This window comes from Perognathus longimembris, chromosome 4, assembly GCF_023159225.1.
Source record: "Perognathus longimembris pacificus isolate PPM17 chromosome 4, ASM2315922v1, whole genome shotgun sequence".
Taxonomy (NCBI): domain Eukaryota; kingdom Metazoa; phylum Chordata; class Mammalia; order Rodentia; family Heteromyidae; genus Perognathus; species Perognathus longimembris.
The window spans coordinates 22259417-22287022 of NC_063164.1; the positions used below are offsets into that span (position 1 = coordinate 22259417).

Consider the following 27606-nt stretch of genomic DNA (forward strand, 5'->3'; position numbering starts at 1 on the left):
GACAGTGCTCAGGCCCTGAGTCCAAGGCCCAGGACTGGCCAAAAAAAAAAAAAAAGAAAAAAAAAATCATATCACATAGTGCTTGTAAAATGTATTGTCTATGTAATATAAGTGAAAATAAATGCATAAATATAATGTTAAAATTAGTATTACTTATAACTGTGTTTATTTTCATGTATTAGTTGTTTGTTTTATTTTACTTTATTGTAGTTTCTGAAGCAGTTTATTTTTTTTACAATCCCTAAAATATAGTGGGATTGCTGCTTTGCCTCAGAATTCACTGAAATAGTTGTAAAGATGGAGTTATGGGACTTTAGTACTTTCTAAGCATTTAGTCCTGTGTAATTTCATCCATATGCAAAAAACCCTAATGTCAATAATTAAAACTATGTAATGTATATGAATTAGCTATTTATAAGGAACATGGCAATTATACAAGAGAGCTCGTGAGCATGTTCTGAATTTTGACATTTATTTGTAGTAGAAAATAGAAATAGAAATTATTTCTACAACTTAAACATGTAATTCTCCACTGGTATCAATTATTTCACCAAATCACAAAATTGGCTAAAAGCAATACTCTTGTAACATAATGGACTAAGGCAATTTACATTTAGTTTTCTTTGTCTTCTTTGTTTTTGTTTCATCTTCCCTCCCACCCCAATTATTTCATGATATTTCAGTGCTTCAGAGAATTTAGATGAGCTCTCTTCCTCTCGTAACTGGTTACTTAATCAGAAGCACAGTAAGAAAAGGAGAAAAGACAGGACAAGATTGAAATCTCCATCCTTGACTGTCACAAGTACAGCAGCTCGAACAAGGCCACTTCAGAATTTCCACAAACGAAAACTCTACAGATTGAGCCCCCCTTTTTATTGGACTCCTCAGGTAAGGTCACCTTTGGGAAAACATGAGCGAAGACTTAATGGGTAATATATTTCTAATATAAGTGGACATAGATTATACAGATATTCAGCATAATTACATATAGAAAACTTAAAACTATAGTTGATAAATATTATAATAGTGACTATGAGTGAGATTTGATACTCTTTAAAACAGTGTATTTTGAAAGTTTTCACATCTCCAGATATTTACAAAAATGTTATTGTTCATTTGAGGTTTTTTGTTGTTGTTGTGGTTGGTGGTGGTGGTGGATTTGGGGTGTGTGTGTGTGTGTGTGTGTGTGTGTGTGTATGTGTGTGTGTAGGTCTTTGGACTAGAACTCAGGTCTTAGGTGCTGACCTTGAGCCTTTTTTTATGCTTAAAGCTATCTCTTTACCACTTTGCCCCAGTTTTATTTTAGGCTTTTTGGTGGCTTATTGGCGTTAATAATCTCAAGGACTTTCCTGCCTAGGCTGGCTTCAAACCGAGATTCTCAGATCTCAGCCTCTTGAGTAGCTGGATTACAGGCACAAGCCACTGGTGCCTGGTTTTTCAGACTTTTTAATGGTGGTAATTTGTCCCAGGGACACTTGAAGGCTAAGCATGCACTTGGCTTCTGAGCCCAATCCAGTAACCCCATCTCCCCACCAACCAGTGTGCCTGCCTGCCTCCCTCCATCCCTCCCTTCTTTCCTTCCTTCTCTCCTGCCCTTCCCTCCCCTCTCCTCTGCCCGCGCACCCCCTCTCTTTTCCTCTCCTCTCTCCTCCTCCTTCTCTCTTTCTAGCCCTAGCTCTCCCTACCATTCTGGGGTTTGAATTCAAGGCCTTGCTGCTAGGCAAGCACTCTACCAGTTGAACCATGTTTCCAGTTATTTTTGCTTCTAGTTGCTTTTCTGATAGAGTCTTGGGGCTAAGATCCTACCTCTCTACCTCTTGAATTATTCGAATTACAATAGGATTACTGATGTGAACCACCACACCCACCTTGTTCTTTGAGATAAGATCTCTATAACCTTTCTTTTTCTCAGGCTGACCTTACCCCATCTTCCTATCCAATGTAGCTTGCATTACTGCACCTGACTCCTGAGCCCCCACTTAAAAAGCTTAAAAGTAATTAAGAAAACAGAAATGTACTACATATTTGATGAAAATTTGATCAGGTAAATAAAATATGCACAGCTGTTAGTTATTTTGGAAGAAGAGAGACTGTTTGCATTTTTAGATTTGGTATTTGCTAATCCTGGTGAGTGTGCATTTTCTTTGTTCTTGAATGTAAACACTGCAATTATAGGTGCTCATACTTGTGCTTGCATAAGAAGAATGCTTTATTGAAAGCATTCATTTTCAAAAGCATACTTTTATTTGTAAAAACAAATGATGGCTTTATTTCTTTCAGTGTATCACTAAATATGTTGGTAAGGACAAAATAAACTATCTCCAGTTCTTGCTGTATGACATTTCTTCCTACTATTTTAGATTTCTTTCTTCTCCATTTCTGTTTCTTTTTCTTTTCTTCCCCTCCCTCTTCCATTTTCTTCATTCTTTAATGCAAGAGATTGAATCTAAGGTCTCACACAAGATAGACATAAGTTTTATGTGTGTTTTTTTTTTGGTGATTCAGATGGGTTAAAAACCTCGGGTTTTGTGGTAGGAGTTCTTCCATTAAGCTACACCTCCAGTCTTTTTTGTCCTGTTAAGACGAGATCTCACGGACGTTTTTTTTTCCTGGGCTACCTTAAAACCATGATCCTCCCGCTCTCAGCCTCCTGAAATAGCTAGGATTTTTGGTGCTCAGCTTAGATTTCTTAATGTTACATCAAAGGAAATAAGTTCTCCTTCATGCTATTATTGAATATTAGTTGTTTTCTATTTTTACCTCATTAACAAAGTATTTATATAAAAATCAACTTTTAAGATTGGCTTTGTAGAGATCCCACATATACAGGAATATAAATTATAAGAAATTTGTTTGAAGTAAAAGACTTATTTTTGTAGGTTGGATATTATTAGTACAACTTATGCAACTTGAAAATATTCTTTTAGATACTTAACTTCACAATTTACAAAAGCCTTACCTAAGTGAAATTATGGGTAAATAGTTTTTATGTGGTAAAAGGTATTTAATCATTTTCACTTAAAATTACTGCAAGCAATAGATAAGTAACATTTTTGAAATGTACTTTTGTGATACTATAAGCATAAGTAGAATTGTCCACCTAAAATATTTCATTGTATTCTGATGGGAATATGTTTTAATACTTTAGGTGGTTTGTTAGATATTATTAAAGTATTGTAATATGGGGATAATCTGTAAAATATCAACTTCAGATAGTGTGATCAATCAATTTATTTTCTGACATCTAATTAAATTGCAAGTTGTTAATACTGCAGTGTTGTTAAATTATAGTTTGTCAATAAATCATTGTTACTGTATTATATAATTTTGGAATATAAGAAGATATTTCATAAGTATCAAGAAAAGGAATGTTGGCTTGTATATATGTTTCCTGTTTATCTACATGAAGATCTAAAGAAGTGATATCCACTTAGCTTTCTGTAATCATGCAAATTATGTGAGTATATATATATATATATATATATGTGCTGTTCAGTACAATAATGACTAGACAACCATATCTACTGAACACATGAAACACTATTCATGCAATAAGGGACTGATTTTTTTATTTAATTTTATTACTTTTAAATCTAAGTAACTACATGTGGGTAATGGCTAACAAATTGAGTACCACATGTGTAGACTCAATGAGTTACACAGAACATTTATATCTTTTTTTCTAATAGTCTCCACTGGAAGAACCAGAGATTTTTGGTGAAACAATTGGTTCTCCAGTATAGGGACAAAGTAAGTGAAAGATTAATGTGGAACACTTTAATATCACCAGAAGGCAAGGAAATAGTCTTTTTAAAGTTAATGGAAACATATTAAAAGAACATGAACTAGTTTGAATAATTTTCTACTGGCCAAATCTGGAACTATTTGAACATCAAAATGATTAAGAATTTTATTGAGCCATTGAAAAAAATAGGAAGCTCTAGGTTATACTGATAATAGTAAACAAGAATACTAGACAAAAGCAAGAATATGAGGACAATATGAAGTATCTGGCCCTCACAGCTATCACAGACATTAAACACAGCCCACCACTCAGCTGGAGTAAATATTATACCACAATAAAGACTTACTTGCCTCAGATGCTATTGCAAGATACATCATGTTCATCTTTCAATACAAGCTGCAAAGCAGCCCTAGAGAGCACATTTTGGAGAAACAAAACAGTTATTCAAACCAGCCTCAGAATCTTTTTAATATAGCAGTAGTTAGTTCAAGGAACTTTGACTGTAACATTTCCACACATGTATACAGTATGTCTAGGGTAAGTCCATTCCCATTAACACTCTCCTTCATCTTACTTCTACTCCGTCTTAAAACAATTCCAAGAAATTTCATTGTTCTAATTTCTTTTTTTTCTTTTTGATGTGCTCATTGGCATACTAGAGTTTGAATTAAAGATTTGAGCTCACTTAGCTTATTTGCTTGGCTAGTGTTCTATCACTTGAGCCATGCTTCCAGCGCTGATTTTGCTTATTATTTTGGAGACAGACACTCAAGAGATTTTTCTGCTTCCATTAGCTTGGAACCTAAGTCTTCCACTCCTCCCCAGTAGCTACACTTATAAACGTGAGCCACTAGTGCCTGGCTTCTTGTTCTGTTTTTATACATTCAAAGAAACTACTTCAAGTATAATTAATCCTGATTCACCCTCTTTGTTGGCTCTCTGGCTTCCCACTGGTATCCTCTTTCAACTGTTGACTCACAGCCTTAATAATAAGATAATATGTTAGAGGCTTTAATCATAAAGTAGAAAACATGTAATGTTGATTGGTAATATAAGCAGTAAAAAGGAAGAAAAACAATCAAAAGTTCATGTTTTAAATTAAAACTTCTGTAACTTATAATACTGTTGATGGGTTCATCAGCCATCAGGACATGAGCAGTAAAATATCAGCATACTTACAGTATTTGAAACTTTACAAACTAAAATCCAAAGAAGAAAAGAAATGGAAAAACAAACAAACAGTAAACTGAAAAGAGCATTCAAGAACTGTGAGCCAGTTTCAGATGGTGTATAGATAAGTAATTGAATACTAAAAAGAGAGAAAGAGAATGTGGCAGAAGAAGTATTTAAAGTAATCATGGAAGAGAAATATCCAAAATTAATGACAAGCATCAAATTACAAGTTCAGGAAGTTCAGCCAAGGAAACATTATTCAGAATAAATACCAAAAGTGTATAGATATAATAGACTCAAAGTTCAGAAACAAGGGCTGGGATGTAGGTCAGTGGCAAAGTGCTTGCCTAGCAAGTGCAATGTCTTGGGTTCAATCCCCAGTACCAAAAAAGAAAGGCCAAAAAAAAAAAATACAATAAAAAAGTTCAGAAACAAATAATGTGAGCAAAATCTTGAGAAAAAAAAAACAGAGAAAAACATCTTATTCATGTAAGAATGAGTATAGGTTTATAGCTAACTTTTTATTAGAAACTGAATAAGCAGAAAGGGGAGATGAAACATCAAAAATGTTACAAGACAAAAAAAAAACCCAATTTCTAAACTGCATTTATTTGTTCTTTCCAAAAATATGCACATATCTTAGCTCCTAGCATCTAAGACTGTGACTTTTTCGCTGACTGGTGTCCCCAGGTGCTCTTATGTTGAAGTCCGAATCCTCAATACCTCAGAAAATGGCCCAATTTAGAAACAGACAGATAGTGGATGAGGTGATGGGGGGAGCGGTCCCCAATCCAATATGATTGGTGTCCTGTGTCCCTGTGAAAGAGGGAATTTATACACAGTTGTATATAAAGTATAACACCATACAGCTATAAAATCTGAGTTCAAGTGATGCTTCAATAAGCTTAAGAACACCAACGATTGGCAGGTAACACTCAAAGTTATGCTTCAATAAAATAAAGAACACCAACGATTGGCAGGTAACACTCAAAGTTAGGAGAAAGACACAGAAGAGATCTTCCTGTCAGCTTTTAAACAAAACCAATCCTGCTGATATGTTGATGTGATGTCCAGTCTCCAGAAGTATTAAACAGATTTCTGTTACTTTAACCACTCAGCAGTGGTACTTTGGTATAGCATACACATTAAGGTAGTTATTACAGTTAATTTATTTGTCAAAGGGTCTTTGTATTTGTAATTAAGTTAGAGAACACCAGACAAGATCATTTTTTATTTAGGTTGAGCTTTAAATCTGATGACTCATGTTCTTATAATAAAAAAGAGAGATGTGAGACACAAAGAGAAGACTCTGTGAAATAAAGGCAAAAGATTCCAATTATTCTCCCATAAAGCACAGAATACTACTAACACCCAAAGCTGAAAGAAGCAAGAAAACATTCTCCTTTAAAGCCTTCAGAATGTGGTATTGCCAACACTTTGATTTCAGATAATTGGCCTCCAGAATTTTGTTACTTTAAGCTTTTCAATTTAAAGTATTTGGTAAGGAGGCCCAAAGAAATAAATAATAAATAGGCTGCTGATGTAACAAATACTTAACATGGTGCAAGCAGTTCTTGTCTAATAGATAGAAAAAGGAAGAACTTAGAGATGCATGGTAGGAAAAGCCTAGATTTTTATGAGACCTCAGCTACAAGATGATGAGAGACAAACTGCTGTTGTCTTCGTGTACTTGTATCACCATTAACAGAATGTTTCTAGATATGAGTGTTAAAATTGCCTTTGTGAGATTTCCAGAGGAAATGAGAAACATGTTATTGGGAACTGGAGGGAAGGTGATTCTTGTAATAAGGTGGTAGAAAAGCTGGGAGAATTATATTCTACTGTACAGTGGAAAAATTGAACGTTTAAGCAATCCATTTTCTGAGGAAATTTCCAAGCACAAGTTTGGAATGTGTGATCCTGTTTCTCCTGGCTGTTGAAATGTGAAGGGAAAGAAGTAATTGAGCAAGGTGCTGTTCAGTAAAAAGGAACCAGAATTTGATATTTGGATATTTCTCATCCTAATTGTAAAAAACGATATAACATGCTCTGGGGGAATCCGGGGCATGAGCAAACCGTTGCCAGCGATATGAGGGATAGAACGGATGGATCCAGCCAACCACCTCAACAGAAGCCACACATACAGATAGGGCTGTTCATCAAGGACCTTCTAAGAACTCTTTTCTATTGCCTTGTGGGTCCCCTTGACTTATGTGGGGGATCCAACAAGGTTTTTTATTCTACTAGTTCAAATGCAAATCTGAAAACATTCTTATGAACACATTCAGAAATAATAGTATGCCAGCCATCATAGCCTCTTATTAGGTTAATCAACTTGGCACATGAAAATAACCATTACAGTGCTCAAAGCAGCCTTAATACTTCAGTCTCCAAATAGAACCCAGCAGAAACATTTGTAGTTTAGTCTGAAAATGGTAGAGATTAGATGAAATGAGAGGTTTTGAGACATGCAAGGGTTTTTTTGTTCATTTTGGGGTTTTTTGGCAGGAAAGAGAGGCATATAAGTATCAATTGTAGTTTTTGAATTACTCTTCAGGAAAAAGGAAGGTTAATCATAGCACTAAAAGTGTGAAAAATAAGCTTCTAAGCAGGAAAATATCTTCATGTCCTTAGGCATAGGTGACTTCTTAAATAGGATAATTAATATTTAACTAGTGCAGGGTGCTGGTGGCTCAGGCCTATAATCCTAGCTACTCAGGAGTCTGGTTCAAAAAGGATCGCAGTTCAAAGCCAGCCCAGGCAGCAAAGTCCGTGAGACTCTTATCTCCAGTTAACTACTAGAAAACCAGAAATAGTGCTGTGTCTCAAGTAGTAGACTGAAGAGCTCAGGGACAGTGCCCAGGCTCAGTGTTCAAACCCCAAAACCAACAAAACAAACAAAAATTAACTATCTCAGCTAGCTAACTAGATGGCAGATAGACAAAAGGAGGATATTTTAAAAATGAGAATTGGCCCACAGAAGATAAAGTCCAAGAAGTCCCATGATTTACCATCTGTCAGCCAACCTGGAAACCCAGTAGTATAATGCAGTCAAGTCCAAAGCCTTAGGACTAGAAGAAAAAGATACCTGTGTAAATCCTATAATCTGAAAGCCAGGTAGCCAGGAACACTGATGTTCCAAGGCAGAAGATAGATAGCTCAACTTAAGAAGATAGAAAATTTGCCTTTCTGCCTTTCTATTCTCTTTGTTCTTTCATCAGATTGAATAATGCCTGACTACAAATGTGAGAGTGAACCTTCTTCAGTCTGTTGACTTAAGCGCAAATTTTGTCTTCTTCAAACGCTCTCATGGAAATAAGAAATAATATTTTACTAGCCATTTAAGCATCTTTTAAGATTAGTCAATTTGACCCGCGAAAATAAGCATTAAAGTGTTTGTAACAGTTTAACTCATTAAGGACTCAAATAGAAAGCCATGAGAAGAATTATGATATGTTCACACAGTAACAAAAAGGGTGGATTATTGATAAAACAACAAACATTTAACTCTTCAGGATATATTGAGTACAAGATAAAGTATGTAGTCTGGTAGTTACAAATTTACTGGTGGTAATAGACTTTAGAAATGTAATTCCATGCAGGGTGGGAACTGTATGCTGCCCTTTCTAGATTGTTTCTAGACTGTTGTTGTGCTGCATATCTTGATTGTGGGTTGGTTGTCAGGAATATACAGAGGTGAAATTCCTCACGTTTCCTACCTTCTTCACTGTAGAGGTAGTGTGTTTCATGCTCCACATTCACACATCCTTCTTTTACTTATGTAACTTGATTAACAAACTGATCCAAAACTTAGGAATTAAAAAATTATTTCCTATTTTCTTTCATGATTCTGTAAAGGATCCTTCCAGTCTTGCCTATTATCTTTCATAGGGTTGTTGCAAGGATAGTGATGGGGTCTAAGTCACCTGGAGGTGAATGTACTATTCATATGTAATTATGTGAAGCCCTTCTCATATAATTTCAGAGGCTTTCCATGTAGTCTCTGTACATGATCTTTTTTTGTCCAGTAGAGTAGTCAGATTTCTTACATTATGGCATAGGCTCTTAAGAATGCAGACATAGAGGCTGGTAATTCTTAAGACTTTGTCCTGAATGTAGCAGTTCCATGTGATAGTTAATATGGGAGGGACTATACAAGGGCAAGAATTCTTGAAGATGATGTGTCCATCCTCTTGTTCCCAATTATTTACACCTGTAAGGTAAAACTCACTTAACCCCCTTTCTCCCAAGACTCTGGTATCTCTCCCATTTTGATATTAAACTCAGGTTTGAGGTCTTAGATGCCATCATCTAAAATCATGTGCAAGTATTGACTTTCTAGGGGTGATTTCTCAGATGTAGTTATTGAGTGTAACTTTTCAAGTTTAGCTCCTATGGCTATAAAAAGTTCCTGTGAACGAATGTTATTAGTTTCTGGTTGTACATACCCAATATATAGTAATGACAGGGCTGAGAAAAATGAACACTGCTCAGGCAAGAAATTTACTTAGGTAAGTGGTGTTATTTTACATGAAATTTATAAAAGTAGTGATAGTTGAGAGTGGGACTAAGAAGTGGGTAAATCAAGACTTTTACCTGACCATGTTCCCATCACTTTGTTTCATACTGGGAGGGGATGGCATCATGTATACATGAAGCCCTGAGTTTGATTCCTCAGCACCATATATATATAGAAAAAGCCTCAAGTGGCTCTGTGGCTCAAGTGGTAGAGTGCTAGCCTTGAGCAAAAAGAAGGCAGGGACAGTGCTCAGGCCCTGAGTTCAAGCCCCAGGACTGGCAAAACAGAACAAAACAAAACACCAAAAAAACTGTTAAAACATAACATATGGAATGTTTGGTGGAAGCTATTTTGAGCAGGAGTATACTTTCATTGCACATGGGTTTTATTTATCTTTTGTATTTATGTGGTACCAAGGAATCAAACCCAGGGCCTCATGCATGCTAGGCAAGCACTCTACCACCAAGCCACACTCCTAGCCCCTTGTTCATGGATTTTAGCATGTAATATGAAAACAATTATATGAGATTTAATATTTACAAAGAAAACATGTTTACAAGTAAAATTTAGAATTGAGAATATTTTAACATTTATAAAATATGCATATCCATATTACTTTAATTTCTGTTTTTAATGTTCCTTTATGTATGTCGTTTAATGTTTTGGGTGTTGTTTTTTTTGCCAGTCCTGGGGACTGAACTCAAGGTCTGAGCACTATCCCTGGCTTCTTTTTGCTCAAGGCTAGCATTCTACCACGTGAGCCACAGCACCACTTCTGGCCGTTTTCTATATATGTGGTGCTGAAGAATCGAACCTAGGGTTTCACGTATATAAGGCAAGCACTCTTGCCACTAGGCCATATTCCCAGCCCTCATTTAGTGTTTTTAAGTGTTCAGTAGTCTATCTCATCATTGTTGTTCCCTAGGATATAAAATTACAATACTAGGTGACATAAAATTATTATTCAGTTGTATAAATTAGGATATATGTATATTCCATTTTAATGTTTTTGTTTCATTTGTGAATTATTAGGTTTGTAAAACTTAGTTATACAAATGGAGGCTACTTTGTTGAGCATATAAGAATTTTAAGGAAAATAATGTCATGGTTTTACATAAACTAAAGCTTCTATTGGATAAATACAGTGAACTAAATTTCAATACAGGAGCCTTAGATAATCTCTTTTACATTGAGAGAAGAGAGAAGAAAAGCCTAAGTGCCATAACAGATAATGACACTGAAATAAAAATAAGCTAATTCCAGGATATAGGAAGGATCTATTTAAATGAAGGAAATGATTTGAGCATTATTCTTATATTACTGAAAAGCCAATTTGTTCAATGCCAAATTCAACTCCACTTATTTGAACATCTACTTAAACAGTGGAGTGGGAGTATCTTAGTTGAGGAGCTTCTGTCTGCAACAGTTCTAAATTCTAGGGATTTTATAGGTTAAATTTCTAACATAACATTATTTCTGTGCCAAATATACTTCTTGTAATTGTGGATCAGTTCAGAAGGTATCAAATTATAAAATGTTTAAAAATGGTTTCCTTTAGGAAAGCAGCAATACATTTTAGTGGTTTTGTGTATAGGTTCTAAAAGACACAGGAGATTCAAATCCTAGTTTTATTTTTCTGATTTTTTTTGTTCTATTTTGTTTTGTATCTGTGCTGGGGATAGAACTGTGGGTCTTATGTATGCTAAGTAAGTGTTTTGCCTCTGAACCATGGCCCCAAACATCAGTTCTACATTTTATATAGCATACTTAGTATTGTGCAGATTACTTACTGCTTTACTGTCCTCTTTCATAAAAATGGGACTATATTTAGTTGGAGACCCAGCTAAGCAGTGAAAGATGGTCTCTCTCATCTGGAAAGTTGTACTTCTTGTTGGCTGGAACCATTCAGTTCTCCTCCATGTGATTGTTTATACTACATAAACTAAAATGGTTTCCTTCCATTGTTCATCAAGACAGTGCTCTAAGATGACAAAAAGAAAATGATTAAGCCTCCTAAAGCCTAGGCCCCAGCTTCCAAACACCATTTACTCTGCATTTTGTAGGGCACAGCTAATCACTTGGCCAGTCCAGATTCAAGAGGACAGAGAAATACACATTACCTTTAGAAGGGAGTTTCAGTGAAGAGGGATATATATATATTCGAGGATGGGAGGAATTTGTATAATTACCATTAAGCAATCTTACACATAGAGTCTGCTTTTAAGCAGATGTATAACCCTAAATTATTAGATGAACCTAAAAATGCAGAATGTAAATAAGGCTACCTTATGGAGTTGTACTGTTGCTTAATAACACATTTGAAAGATTATAGCCCAATTTCCAGTATATAAGCCTTGATCAAATGAGAATGATAATAATCATCCAATATTAGAATATTGGGAATTATTGATAGGTTTTGGAATGGAAAAGTGAAAATATTTTGAAAGTTGAAAATATTTTGGAAAAGTTAACATTGGGCCTTTGAACAGGACAATTTGTAATATAGAGATTGGAGAAATCTATTAAGCTATTAGATATAAGGCAGTAGTGAGCTGTACTGAGAGCAGAGAAAATAACAATCCTAACTGACTTGCTATAATTAAAGTACTTTTATTTTTATCTCCCTGTACAAAAAGCTTCCAATTAAACAAAGCAGTTTATGAGTGCAATGTATCTTGATTATTTTAAATTATTTTTCAAGAAGAGGATAGGAAAAGAAAACACATATTAAATTATGGTATTGCTAAAGTCATTTTACAAAATATCTCAGACAAGTACTAAAAGTACTCTTACATAAGAATCGAGAAGAACATGCTCTAGATCCAGCTCTTGATTTCATGTCATCTGATTTATAACACTATAAGCCCCATTTATTGTCGTGAATGAAAAATTTTATGTCCTCTAGAAGATAAACCCTAAATCACATTCTTTTAATGTGTGTGGTCTTTAGCTCTGAGTGGTTTTTCTATGTCCATTCTTCCTGATGTAGTATATTAATTTTTCAAAGCACTGAGGAAAGAATGGCAAATATTTTCCATCTCTGTTGCTTATTATAATTGATTGATAGGGTCTGGTGGTTTTCTAAAGCACCATTTGAGAAAGATTTTGGCCTCTGGGCTTGGGAAACTAGTGCTATGATTAATCAACAATGTTTATAACAAATAAGGGAAAGCCTAGTAACAGACATGCTATACTATTTTCCATTCCTATACTACAGTGTCATTATATCAATACTAATGCATTAAAATTAGTAATCTCTCCATATTGTTTAGGAATTAACACATGCATAAATGACTGCAATGCTTTATAATTTGTAGGTCACCATTCGTGCAACTTGGCAGGTGCTTAGCAAATGAGAATAATATATCTTTAGTTTCTTGAAACAGCAATATTAGTTTCTATGCTTAATATATATACATATATTAACTATACTAAAATGTTAAATCTATGATAGCCTTATTTATTTGTATATGTTTTAGAGTTTTAAATGTTATTTCATGTCATATTTTTAGTCATTTGAAACATTTCTAAGCAATGAAACATGTTATTATTTCATTTTGTAGCCCATTGTATATCTTATTATTCCTTTTTATTTTATTTTATTTGTTTATTTATTTATTTTTGCCAGTCCTGGGCCTTGGACTCAGGGCCTGAGCACTGTCCCTGGCTTCTTCCCGCTCAAGGCTAGCACTCTGCCACTTGAGTCACAGCACCACTTCTGGCCATTTTCTGTATATGTGGTGCTGGGGAATCGAACCCAGGGCTTCAAGTATACGAGGCAAGCGCTCTTGCCACTAGGCCATATCCCCAGCCCCTCCTTTTTATTTTTAATTCCTGCCTTGCTATCCTTTTTCTTTGTGTTTTCCCCATATTCACCCAAAACACATTTTTCCACAGAGGGCAATTTATTTTCCTAAATTTAAAATTGTATATAAAGTGGACAAAGTCCTCTCAAAATTTGAAGCGTATTAAAAGCTGATTCCAAAAGATATATAGGATTGGAAGTGTAGCATACAGGTAAAGGGTTTACTGGCGTGTGTGTCATTGGATTCAATTCCTAGCACTATACACAAAAGGAGTGTGTGTATGTGTGTGTGTGTGTGTGTGTATTATCATTAAATGAAATGAATCCATAACCAAATAATACTCCTAGACCCTACATGATTTTACCATCAAATTCTACTGAACAGTTAAGGAAAACAGTTAAGGAACAGTTAAGGAAAATATAATTCCAACACTACACAATCAAAAGAAAAGAAACTGGGCTGGGGATATAGCCTAGTGGCAAGAGTGCCTGCCTCGGTATACCCGAGGCCCTAGGTTCGATTCCCCAGCACCACATATACAGAAAAACGGCCAGAAGCGGCGCTGTGGCTCAAGTGGCAGAGTGCTAGCCTTGAGCGGGAAGAAGCCAGGGACAGTGCTTAGGCCCTGAGTCCAAGGCCCAGGACTGGCCAAAAAAAAAAAAAAAAAAAAAAAAGAAAGAAAAGAAACTGTTTCATATACTTTTATATAACAAGAACGTTTTCAAAAAGATCCATCTCCTTATGAATATAGGAATTCTAGAGAAATCTCAACAACATATAGAGATAAGACATTGAGAAAATCAGCTTTATGCTGTTTTTACTGTTAGCAAATAAGATAGTTTGCTACTTATTAAGAAATAATTTACTTATCTAAACAGTAGAGAAAACAAGCTTTTAAAAAAAAAAAACTACTCTGGAATAGAAAGTAATGTGATTTAAAAAATCCATCAGGTTTGTAATGACATAGAGAGAGGGTCCACTCTCACTGGGCTGGTCTGCTTTTTGCTACAACCTTGTTGAGAAAATAAGAAAAGGTAGAAATTTGGAGGAGAAAATTCAAAATGTTCACCTGTTCTTTGCAAAGAATCCCAAAAGTATAACAGATGAATTATCTGAATTCATAATAAGTTTATATATTATAATTTTTCAGCAAAAGAAAAATTAATTAAAAATATTAGTACTAGATAAAATATTACTTTGTAATATATAAGTTCAATGATAGGAAATCTATAAAACTTTAGAGATATTTAAGAACATTTATGGTGAGATATATTCATCTATATAAAGATAAAATACTGCAAAAATGTCAATTCCCACATTCACCTATAACAGTCCCTAGCAAAATTTCAAAAGGCAGTTTATTTATCTGTGTATTTAGATATGTGTGTGAATGCTCAGAACTTTACATTACTTTTTGAAATGTACATGCCGATGTAAAAGGTCAAGAAAAAAATATGACATTCTCAAAGAACACAGTGAAAGGATTTGTCCTGTCAGATGCAAATATTATTTTAAAGCCACAAGACATAGGAGTATGGCATAGCTAGACAAGTGAACAAAGATCAATCAAGAGAGCTCAGAGACAGACCTTATATATGGACACAATATATTTGGAGAGCAGTCAGGAAGATAAGTTTTAAGTTAATAGTGCTGGGATAATTACTTGCTATCCATATGAAAGAAAATGCAGTTTGGATGAACTACAGAATTAAACATAAAAGGAAGCACTGAAAAGTATTCTAGAAGATAATATAGAATATTTTTCTCAGAGCAAAAGAATATCCTTGTAAATCTACAAAATTACAGAATTTAACAACATTAAAATGAAAAATTTCCATTTAGAAAACAGAAAGTGAGCTAGGCCCCGGTTGCTCATTTGTAATTCTAGTTACTAAGGGGGCTGAGATCTGAGGATTGTGGTTCTAAGCTAGCTCAGGCAGGAAAGCCCATCAGACTGTTATCTCCAATTAACCAACAAGGAAGGTAGAAGTGGAGAATGCTAGCTTTTTAAAAATGTGAGCTTCTTTTGCTCAAAGCCAGCACTCTACCACTTGAACTACAGCGCCATTTATGGCTTGCATAGTTTATTGGAGGTAAGAGTCTCATGAACTTTACTGCCAGGGATGGCTTCAAACCACAGTCCTCAGATCTCAGCCTCCTGAATGGCTAGGATTACAGGCATGAGTTACTGGTGCCTGGCTAGGATGCTATCTTTGAGCATCAAAATTCAGGGACAGTGCAAAGGCCTTGAATTCAAGCTCTAGGACTGACAAAGCAAACAAGAAACAAAAATACAGAAATCAACCATGTGGAGATTGTTACACACATTAACCACCATAAAGCAGATAATCAGAATAACTAGTAAAAGAAGAAAAAATACCAACCAATTTAAAATGAGCAAAAGAGAAGACCATGCCATTTAATAAGCAAGAGATCCTATCCATTTATAAATTTAAAGTGTGGCCACTTCATCACTCATCTGAAAATGAAAAGTAAAACCATGAAATATTGCTTATAGCTATCAAGAGAAAAATATTAAAGAAAAATAATACACTTTGGTGTGGATATAAAGTTAGTAAGACTGCTTTTACATAGAACTGTGTAGGCGTAACTAGTAGAAACACTTCGTTTAATAATTTCATATTTCTAATACATCTGAAGACAGATGTGCTTGTAGTTTGGGACTATGTTTTAAAAAGTTATCTAAAGGACTTTGTAGAACAAGGAATGGTTTTATATAACATCATGATCTATATACTGTGGCCCAGCACTATATAAGACAGCTACAGCTTAGAAACAGTCCATTATATATTCATAAAATCAAATTCTATACCAGAGTGGACATAGAAACATGAAGCAAAAACAAGTTTGATTTATACAAAATTTAGAAACAAGCAAAATTAATATTATTTAGGGATATACAACATGAGATGAAAGCATAAAAAACTGAGTCGCTTACAAATTAGGGTAGTGGCTACTCCTGATCAAATGAGCCTTTAGCCAAAGCTACTTTGGAATGAAGGCAGTATTCTATTTCTTCACCTGGCTAAGAATTATATGTCATACCTTTATCTTTCTATTGTAGACAATGTTATATTCTTAGGATGCTCTTAAACCATTTTAGAAGCTTAAAAGTTTGGTGCATCAATTTTATAGGAAACTGGTAAAGATTTTTTTTTTTATATTGGTTTGGGGGCTTGAACTCTGGGTTTGGGTGCTGTCCTTGAGCTCTTCAACTCAAGGCTAGTGTTCTACCACTTGAACCACAGTGCCACTTTTGTTTTTCTGGTGGTTAATTGGAGATAAGAGTCTCATGGACTTTGCCGCTCATGCTGGCTTTGAACCGTGATCCTCAAATCTCGGCCTCGTGAGTAGCTGGGATTACAGGCATGAGCCACTGGCACCTGGCTGTTAAAGACTTTTAAAAGTGGGGCTGGGGATATAGCCTAGTGGCAAGAGTGCCTGCCTCGGATACACGAGGCCCTAGGTTCGATTCCCCAGCACCACATATACAGAAAACGGCCAGAAGTGGCACTGTGGCTCAAGTGGCAGAGTGCTAGCCTTGAGCAGGAAGAAGCCAGGGACAGTGCTCAGGCCCTGAGTCCAAGGCCCAGGACTGGCCAAAAAAAAAAAAGACTTTATTTTTTTTTAAGTTTTTATTATAAAACTGATGTACATAGAGGTTACAGTTTCATACGTTAGGCATTGGATACATTTCTTGTACTCTTTGTCCAATTCTACAGGTGTCCTTTTGCTTTCTTGACAATGAATTTCTGTTTTCTTGAGATAGTATTGCACTATGTATACAAAGCAGGCTTCAAACTCAATTCTCCTGTCTTAGCTTCTTGAGTACTGGTATTACAGTTGTGTGCCTCGAGGCCTGCTCATTGACAATGACTTTCGAAGCACAGAAGTTTTGAATTCTGATGAAGTCCAGTCTATGGTTTCTTTTGTCTTTCGTGTTATTGGTTTCTTATCTAGAATTCTACTCCCAATGCAAAATAATGTTTTTCCCCCCATTTCCCCGAGAGATATTTAGTTTCTGCTTTTTAAATCATTCATCCATTCTGAGTTTTTTGTATGGTGTGTTATGAAGTAGGAATTCATTTTCATTCCTTGCTTCTTTGTTTTGCATATCTCATTGTCGTAGCACCATTTGTTGATGAGACGATTCCTTCCCCAATGAATAATCTTGGAACCCATCATTTGAAAGCTCTCTCTCAAAGGCAAATTCTTTTTTTTTTCTCAAATTTTTATTATCAAACTGATGTACAGAGAGGTTACAGTTTCATACGTTGGCCATTGGATACATTTCTTGTACTGTTTGTTACCTTGTCCCTCATGCCCCCCTCCCTCCCCCCTTTCCCTCCCCTCCCCAGGTGTTCAGTTCACTTACACCAAACAGTTTTGCAAGTATTGCTTTTGTAGTTATTTCTCTTTTTTTACCCTGTGTCTCTCAAATTTGGTATTCCCTTTGAATTTCCTATTTCCAATACCAGTAAACATGGTTTCCAATATACTCAGATAAGATTACAGAGATAGTGTAGGTACAACCATAGGAAGGTGATACAAGAACATCATCAATAATAGAAACTACACATACACATAGGACGTTGAAAGTAGTTACAACTGTGATATATCAATTGTTTCCATAACATGGAGTTCATTTCACTTAGCATCATCTTATGTGTTCATAAGGGTATAGCTATTGGGCCTTGTGATGCTCTGCTATGGCTTGCCTAAACCTGTACTAATTATTCCCAATAAGGGAGGCCATAGAGTCCATGTTTCTTTGGGTCTGGCTCACTTCACTTAGTATAACTTTTTCCAAGTCCTTCCATTTCCTTACAATTGGGGCAATGTCATTCTTTCTGATAGAGGCATAAAATTCCATTGTGTATATGTACCACATTTTCCTGATCCATTCATCTATGGAGGGGCATCTGGGTTGGTTCCAGATTCTCGCTATGACAAATTGTGCTGCGATGAACATTGTTGTGCTGGTGGCATTACTGTGATTTTGTTTGTGGGCTTTTGGATAGATACCCAACAGTGGGGCTGCTGGGTCATAGGGGAGTTCTATATTGAGCCTTCTGAGGAATCTCCATACTGCTTGCCAGAGTGGCTGAACCAGTTTACATTCCCACCAACAATGAAGTAAGGTTCCCTTTTGGCCACATCCCCTCCAACAATCAAAGGCAAATTCTTAAGCCAGGATTTTCTCCTGGTATCATTCAGATTCAGCATATCTGTTACAGTGTGTCACTTAGTTTTCAAGCAAAAATGTAGCTTTTAAGTGATCCTTTTTTCATTGCAGACTTTACCTTCAAAAGAAACATTTTTAAATGGTACACAAATGCCTTGTCTTCAGTCAACTTGGAGTAACTGTGAACACAACTCAAAGTCTCAGATATTCAGAGAACATGTCTCAGAGTTAGACTCTTCTTTCCATTCTGTTCTATCACTGCCATCAGGTAAGCCTCCTTGAAAATATTTAAGGAACTCCAATAATGTTCTGTAGTAAATCCTAATCATTATAAGCAATCACAGGAAATTTATTTTATCCATTATTTTATAATTACACACTGTTCTCAGAATCTAGTCACATGTAGAGTTAATGTTCTATGTTTAAGTTAATTTTTCCAATTTTTTAAAATTGCTTTGATTTACTTTGAGGTATAATTAGCTCTTAATTTCTTTCGTTTAATTTGAACACTTTTTTTTAGTAACATGACTGCTGAAATGCTTCTCACTAATGTATTTCAGTAGTAATTCAGTGTTTGGTGTTTGTTTTTAAACATTTTATTAAGTATATCAATTGTATATAACCATGGTTTACTTTATGTCACTTTCATACCTGAGTAGAATGTGCTCTGATCACAACCTCTCCCCATGACCCCTTTATCTTCCTTTCCTTCATTCCAAACACACCTTGTAAAAAGTGATACTGAAAATATGTTTGCTTCATTTTTTCAGATGTGCCTCTTCATTTTCATTTTGAAACCTTTTTGAAAAAGAATGAAATCAAAGGAGATCTTGCTGAAAATAAATTTGTAGGTGGATGTATCATCTCACCAGCACCTGGTATGTCACATTTACAAATTTTGGACTTTATATACATTTTTATATTCTGCATATGTATTACTTTTGCATTATAAGTAAATAAAGTTTAACAAAAGATTAAATATACATCTTTAACTTTCAATATTTACCTTCTTCAAATCACACACATAGAACATACACAGGAGCTATCTAGCATGTATGCGGTCCTTGGGTTCAATCTCTAGCATCAGAAAAGACAGAAAAGAAGAAAGCAGGGGTGATCCTGTTTTATCCTAGTGAGTGAAAATTAAGAAATAATTTTAAAAAAATAATAGGAAATTTGGAAAGATTAAATAACGTGAAATATGAAAGGAACTGTTGGAAAACATTAGCTCAATCATATACATATAGCACACATTCCAAAAATCTGTAATGATTAGCATAGACTTTTACTTTGCTCATATTTTGAAAAATATATTCATGCAGTACACTATAGTTTAAGTGGTACTATGTTCATAATAGGACATATTTATATGTTTTAAAATATGGTACACATGTATTTCCTACATTTGTTTCAATGAGAATGTGAGGAATATTTAATATACAATATGGTTATTTTTTCTGAGTAAACATTTTCATACATTCATTCCATATCATGAATCAGAATGAATTTTAGTTGGGCCTAAGAAATTTTAATCAAGAGATTAAAAATTCATAACAAGACTTAAAAGAAATTATAATGAAATGCTTATGAGAGCTCTGAAAAGGTATGAAAGCAGTGACTATACTTGGAAGCAATTATAAGAAGGAAAAGTTTCAACAATAATCTATCTGCAAGATAATTATTTCCAGATGAGATTACCATCTACACCAAGAGTCAAATGAATGCATGTTAAATTGCAGTTTTATAGTTGTTAAGGCTGTTGGTGAATATTGCTCCATGGTACAAAGGTTCAGTAACCAGCACTGAAGGAAAAAAAAACCCATTCTAATAATAATAATTCAATAGAATATATGAAAGAATAAATCATCCTAGGCACATGATAATATATCTAGTTAAAGGTAACAGGAACTTACATGAAGAAAACTTCAATCGTTTATTGTGGGCCATAAAAGGATTTTCCTATATGGAAAGAAAAAAATTATCCTGTTCATGTCAGAAGGTGATTTTTAAATCAAATTGTTGTATAGACAGTATAATTCGAATCAGATTCACAGATGGTTGTTCTTAAAAATTATACTTGCTTCATAATTATTTTGTGTTTTGTTTTGTTTTTTGAGGTAATGTCTCAGTGTGTAGTCCATCCTGGGCTTGAACTCTTGATCCTCTTGCCTCACCCTTCCTAGTGCTTCTACTTGTGTATGCCACCATGCCTGGTTGATGTATTTTGTTTTTTAAAAAAAAAATGAATCTGAAGAGAAAATTTGGAGAGTAATCAGTAAAACTGTTTTAAAGATCAAAATATTTTATAAAGTTATCATCAATAGACTATTGGAGAAATGATAGAAGCCAGATCAAGAAAACTAAATAAGAAGCTACAGACAGATTCAAAGGTTCATTATGTAAAAGGAAGTATTATTCTATCAGTATGGAAATGGGGGGATGGTTAATCTATAAATACTAATGACAACAATGAAGTCTTGATACATTCCTTATAGGGTACCACTGATTGGAGGGTTATGTATGAATTCTTTTAACATGCAAGAAAGCTCTTACTATATACTTAAGCTTCCCCAAATTAAGTTGAGCAATAATAGAGCAAATTGGCCTAGAGTGCATGCTCTAAAAACACAACTTTCATCATTTTTGCAGATGAAAGTCATTAAATTATTACTCATTAAATAATGACTCATGAAATGATATCTGTTCTTACACGCTACATTAAAATACATTGACTATAAATGAATACTAAGGTATATTACTGTAGTAAAAATAGCATTCTCAGTTATTTTGCATAACTAACAGTATTCATAGAAACCTTCTGGGAAGCAGTCAGATGCATTTACAAGGTGTTCATGCATTTTTCATAAGCTCACTGTGGTGAAAAAGAAAAATTTACTTTTGTACCTGCTCAAAATAAATGTGTACTTAACTGTTACTCCATATTCTAATCTGGTTATTCCAGAAATCTATGAAACAATATATATTCATTCACAAATATACTCATCATAACGCCTTTTGTAATTAGAAATTCACAACCACTTGAACATAAACGATGATTACCAATACAGGAGAATAACCTTAAAATATCTTAAACATTTTAACCTAAGGGTAGAAACATGCTTATCAAATAATATTGTGAGGTGAAAGCATTTTGATTGATTTGATTAAAAACATTTGGTTTTGTATTTGTTAAATTTAAAATTATGTAAAAATATTTATCAAGTGAAATATGTAGACCTTGTTGGATTATCTGAACAAACCAACTTTTTTTTTGGCCTAGAGAACAGGAACTTATTAGAGGTTAAATAGAAAGGGTTAAAGAAGTTCAAGGTTCACAGAAGTTAAATGTTCATAATCACTAGTGAGTGATGGAGTCAGAAATAGACACAGTTCTCTCTTTGATACTTTCTTTTACAATTACTATCATGTAGAATTTTGAAGCATCCAGGAAATGGGAACACAGATACTAGATATTAATGATTAGTTATGTTATATGTAATAACATTTAGATACCTACACCTAACTTTATAAATCAGCCAAGTTTGCTAAGGGATTCATGCTGACATACGATAAAAAGAACTGGATTTGTTTTTAAAATATTTCAACAAAAAGGTGAGAGAACGATAAAACAAGAGTGGTTATGACTGATCATGCTAAAGTTGAACAATAGGGAGTTTATTAGTCTCTTCATATTTGAGTTTTGTCCATAGTAAAGTTAAAGAGCAATGAAAATACTATGGACAAGTAGCAATTATCCATGCTTAGGGAAGAAAGTGAAAGAAATACTAGAACTGCATATGTATCCGGAGACAAATGTTTTTTTTAAAGGGGAAAAACCATATGCATGAACAGGCTTATTTTAAGAATTTTCCATAATGGCAGGAATTTCATTGTACTGATTAAAAAATATATATGAACAGTAGTTCTTGGTAACAACTATGACCTCCAACAGGCACAGATTACCTAAATAACATTGTCTCAAAGGAATGTTAGCAACAATCTGCAAAAATAATGAAGTTTTATTACAAGATAAAAAGCACAATTGTACATTTATTTTAAATTATGAATTCATATCTGAAATGGGCACAACCATGTTTCTTATCTGAAACATGCACGAACATGTTTCATATCTGAAACATGCATGTATGTATATGGTTGAAAGAGACTATGCAAGCAATGTATATGTTATAGAAAATTAGGTGATAATAGTTCTGTTCTTTGACTTGCACAAAATCAGTAACAAATGTATCAGTAATGCAATGACATTGTATGTCACATGCCATAGCAAGTTAAGAGGCTACAGATGCCCGGCTGACTCATGCCTGTTAATACTAGATATTGGTAGGCTGAAAAACTGTAGGATCATGACTCAATTCCAGATCAGGCAACAAGTTTGCAAGACCCCTTTAAAACAGTTGCTGTGCACAATGGTGTATATGTCGCCCCTACAGTGAGAAGCATAAAACAGAATTGCAGTTCAGGTTCAGACTGGAAAAAAGCAAAATCCTATCTCCAAAAGTACAGACAAGAGCTAAAGTTGTGGCTCAGTGGTCAAGTACCTGCCTAGCTGGTGTGGGCCCCTAAGCTAAAAACGAAGTGTGTCTGAGAGCTGGTGGCTCATGCTTATAATCCTAGCTACTTAGGAGTTTGGGATCCGAGGATCCTGACTTAAATCACACCAGGGCAGGACAGTCCATGAGATTTTTATCTCCAATAAACTACCCGAGAAGCTGGAAGTGCAGTTGTGGATCAAGTGATAGTGTTAGCCTTGAGCAAAAGCAGCCCTGGGACAGTGCCTAGGTTGTGAGCTTAAGTCTCAAGTCCCAACACACAGATGCAAACACACACACACCCACACACACACACACACACACACACACACACACACACACACCTGATGGAATAGTTGGATGCTATAGTAATAAGAGATATTCCTTTATATATCAATCTCCCCTCCCCTTACTACTACCCCAAGTAATTAAGCATTAGGTTTCATGTCATATGTGTTAACTGATCATTAATTGTTGTTATTGTTAAGAATTTCAACTTCTATTGAGCACTTGCTCTGCCAGACAAGTGAAGTATTGAAGGAAAAAAAATCCTCACAGGAACTAAAGACGGTGTTATAGGGGAAACGTGACAAGGATAACTATTACCAGGTATAATGGGGTATCCTCTCTAGTATTATAGGGTATAACAGGATATCATTTCTAGTAAGATGATTAAAATTTTTCTATTAAGAAGTATACATCTTTACTAAGGGCAAAGAGAAAGAGGTTAAGGAAGATGAAAAATGGGCAAAGGGAGGAACGCCACAAAGACAGGCATGCCCAATGTCATTTGAAATTCACAAAGAATCAGTGATTCTCTAACTTTGATATGCAAACATGTGACTTGAGGGTGATGTTACAATGTAAATCCTGATTAAAGAAATCTAGAATGGGATCTGAACTGCTTCATTCTAACAAGGTCTCAGCTGACTCCAATGCTTTTCACCTGTATTCTGTAAAAAGGTTTTAATGGAAATGAATAAAATGGACATCTGAAAGTGGGATGTGTATAAGTATCCAAAAATAGCTTGGCATTCCTGAAGAATAAACTTGGTAAAGTAGGCAAATGTTTTAGTATATATTACCAGAGCTTGGATTTCTCCTGTAGTGTCCTTAAGATTTTACATTTTTAGTAACATTGCTTATTGCAAGCAACAAGGAGGTAAAAATCAAATTGCAAAACTAAATATATGGTTAGCCTCATGATGACAAAATACCACACAAAAACAATTTAAGGGACTTGTCAAAACATTGAAAGTTATTAACTAAGGGGATGAAACTTTAAGGAGACCTGAGAACTGAATGCAATGTTGATTGGGAATTTATATGAAGCCATTTTAGGTATAACTGGTGAAATCTGAGTAAAGCCTATGTAAGTGTGGCTATGTAGAAGTATGTCCTTGTTTTTGAGAGCACACTGACATACTAAGGGCAAAGGTGCCTTATGTCAGAAACGAGCTCATAGGTGAAGCAAATGTGACAAAATGTTGACATTTGAGGAATCTAAGTGTAAAAATGAAAATTCTTTGTATCACTTTGTTTTTGTAGTTTGAATATATCAGTTTTATTTCTTTTACAATGCACAGATGAAAGAGGAACAATACTCATATTGCACAAGCAATCCAGCCTTCACCACTCACACTTCCTTGAGCATGTTGATCCCCTCCATTACTTTAATGGGTTTCATCATGAATGTGAGGTCTTTCAGTATTCAGCCCCCATCATCTTTCTACCGTTCACCTGTTCTGCTGGCCCCCTCAAAATTACATTTATTCCCTTTTTCAGGTCTAGATTCTACATGAAAGAAAATGTGCAATTGGCTTGAATCTGGCCTATCTCACTTGACTATCTCCAGTTTCATCCATGTTTCTGCAAATAACCTTTCAGTTTAGAAATATATGGCTGGACAATATTGCTAAATTTGTCTCCAAATCTTCATTCCTATCACATTAAGTCCAGTGCAATAAGCTCTTAATTTATACGGCTGAAATAGCTTAGTTTTTATTTTCCCTCAATCACTGTAGCAGGTGGGGTTTATCTCTTCCAAAATTCAAATTTAGTTTTCATACCGCCTCACTCCCATTAAGACATCTGAGGGAAAGACTCATAAAACCTTAAACAGATGGGCTTCTGCCTACTGCTCACCACGTTTTTTTGCTGTTCAGTTCCCAGATTCCTCCTGCTTCCTGTGGCCTTGAGCATCTTTCTTTAATGCTATCTTTATCTGTCATGTACTCTTGCAACTGGGGTTACTTTTCACTTGCTGTTTGGTATTCAAGCTCCTTGAAATATCAGTTATAGTCTTCTGAAATAACTCACTTATTGTTTCAAATATTACTTCCTTTTCATTGTATTTCATGTCTATATAGGTTTTTGCCCCATCATTCTGTTTAGCCAAGTTGCAGAATTCCTTTTCTAGTCCCAATTTTGACTTTCTAGCTGTGCTATCTTACTTAGCTCAGTTATGATGGTTTTAAAATTTAACAATTATGTACTTCCCAAAAGTCTCAGAATACACACACACACACACACACACACACACACACACACAGCTGGTCCTGGACTTCAACTCAGGGCCGGGCACTACCCCTGAGCCTCTTTGTGCTCAAGGCTAGAGCTCTACCACTTGATCCACAGTGCCACTTCTGGCTTTTTCTGGGTAGTTTAATAGAGATGAGTCCCACAGAATTTCCTGCTGGGGCTGGCTTAAAACCAAGATCCTCAGATCTCAGCCTCCTGAGTAGCTAGGATTACAGAAGTGAGCCACCAATACCCAGCTTCTGAGACTTCTTTTGAGAGCTCTCTTGCACTCTTTTATAGGTCTTGCTCTAAAGATCTATTAATTTGCATTTTCTTTAGGTGACTTGCCATGTAAGTTTCTTAGGTTGGAATTTATGGACTCACTGTTCTACCATTGCTATTTATTGTACCCTGTTAATGAGAAGGGTAAGAGATTTACATCTATACATACTATTGGGAAAGGGGAGAACATTTTAATGTGGGGCACTAGCCATTTACCTGTCCTAGTGATGATTTTGTTTTCTCACATAGCCTAATGCAGTTGCCCGGCTGAGGTAGGTACTGGCTTTCATAGTTCTATCATTTGCTTCATATAATTGTGCTCCCATTTTTCTTCTTTAAATAGCACACCTTTGCAACTGATCATATTTTCACAGCAGCCCTTTCTCATATGCTTGTCCTTAGACAGGATACACAGGATACTATTCTTTCAAAAGTGCCTCAAAATTTAAGTTCCTTTTCTGTTTCCAGATGTGCCCATTTGTACATAAGCCTGTGTATAAAAATTCTATTATTTGTAGGGCACTTTGCCATCTAATACTGGGATCCTCTCCTGGCTATTTCTGGTAGGCTGCATCTTTTATTTCAGTGTGGTGAGTTTGATAATTTAGTCTATACATTTATTCACATACCCTTTCTCAAAGGGTATTAAACCAGTACTAGATACATGAGGTGCAAATAGATAGTGCTTGTAATGATAAAACTAGCATTTATTTATCATTTGCTTGGGGGATACCTATTACAAGTACTAACTCATTATTTTTCATAAACCCAAGACAGCTGTTAGAAGAGGTAACTGAGCAACAGATGTTGACTTAAAACTTGTTAAAGTCCCTTTTTAAAAAAAAAAAGTGAAATCATGCTAGTTATTATGGGGGCGGGTGAGGGTGGGTGAAATCATGTTCTTGTTTCCAAGTCTGTTGTGATCATGTTGCATCTTACTTGGTCCTGAATATTTAGGATTTAAGGGTAAGCAACTTTGAATTCAGATCATATTCAACCAAGATATACAGATCTGAAACCTCACTAATTTGGAAGACTTTGAGAACAGATCACTTTCCCATTTCATTCTCTTAAAAAATGGAGCAAACAGAAAACTAGGCAGTTCCCAATGTTTTTAAGAAATACTATTCCAGGTAATTTTAGTTTATGAGTTGTCTATCTTGGTGCTGAAGCATTTATTGCATTCATCATAGAACTAAGATCTTAAAATTCTACAGTGTTGTAAACCAAATCAGTGCTATTTCTGTTAAAGAATAAAACACACTTCCTTTTCTTTTAGTATACAATACTTTGAATCAATGGAGAAATGGATATTCCCCTACTTGTAAGCCTCAACTGATGACAGAATCATCTGCACAAGTGTTACAGGGAAGAAAGAAAAGGCATCTGAGTGAAACAGCATTAGGTAGGTTAAAATGAGGATATCATAATTAGTGTTAAATACTAAAAATAAAAGTCTATTCAAATAACCCTTGTCTCATGGGAGTTTATAAGACACAACAGTCACTGTTAAATAAACATTCACGTCCTAATAAGCATATGCATGTAATTCAGAATTTGTAGACGGGTTATCTACTTTATGGCAAGTACTTCATTTGCATGTTCCCTGACTAGTTGTTTTCTATCTACTATGGTCTGGAAAGGATTTGGTCTCCAAGGTTCTTCTGGACTCAAACTAAGACAGTACAAGGCTGCTTGACACAAATCTATGATCATTTCTAAGATCCTCAGGATTTTGAGAAAGTAGTCATGGTACAACTAGGGTACTCAACCACCTTGTTTACATCTCCTTAGAGGTCTAAACC

The 27606-nt window shown here is 35.1% G+C and overlaps 1 protein-coding gene across 3 annotated transcripts in view; it reads left to right on the top strand.

The window, feature by feature from the left end:
- Positions 1-27606, top strand: part of Kansl1l (KAT8 regulatory NSL complex subunit 1 like) — a 98803-nt gene that overhangs the window by 60975 nt on the left and 10222 nt on the right. For all 3 annotated transcript variants that reach the window (XM_048344838.1, XM_048344839.1, XM_048344841.1), the window contains 4 exons: positions 684-888; positions 18561-18717; positions 19220-19327; positions 27081-27206. In XM_048344838.1, the coding sequence (XP_048200795.1) occupies positions 684-888; positions 18561-18717; positions 19220-19327; positions 27081-27206 (596 nt within the window). The remainder of the gene's footprint in view (positions 1-683; positions 889-18560; positions 18718-19219; positions 19328-27080; positions 27207-27606) is intronic.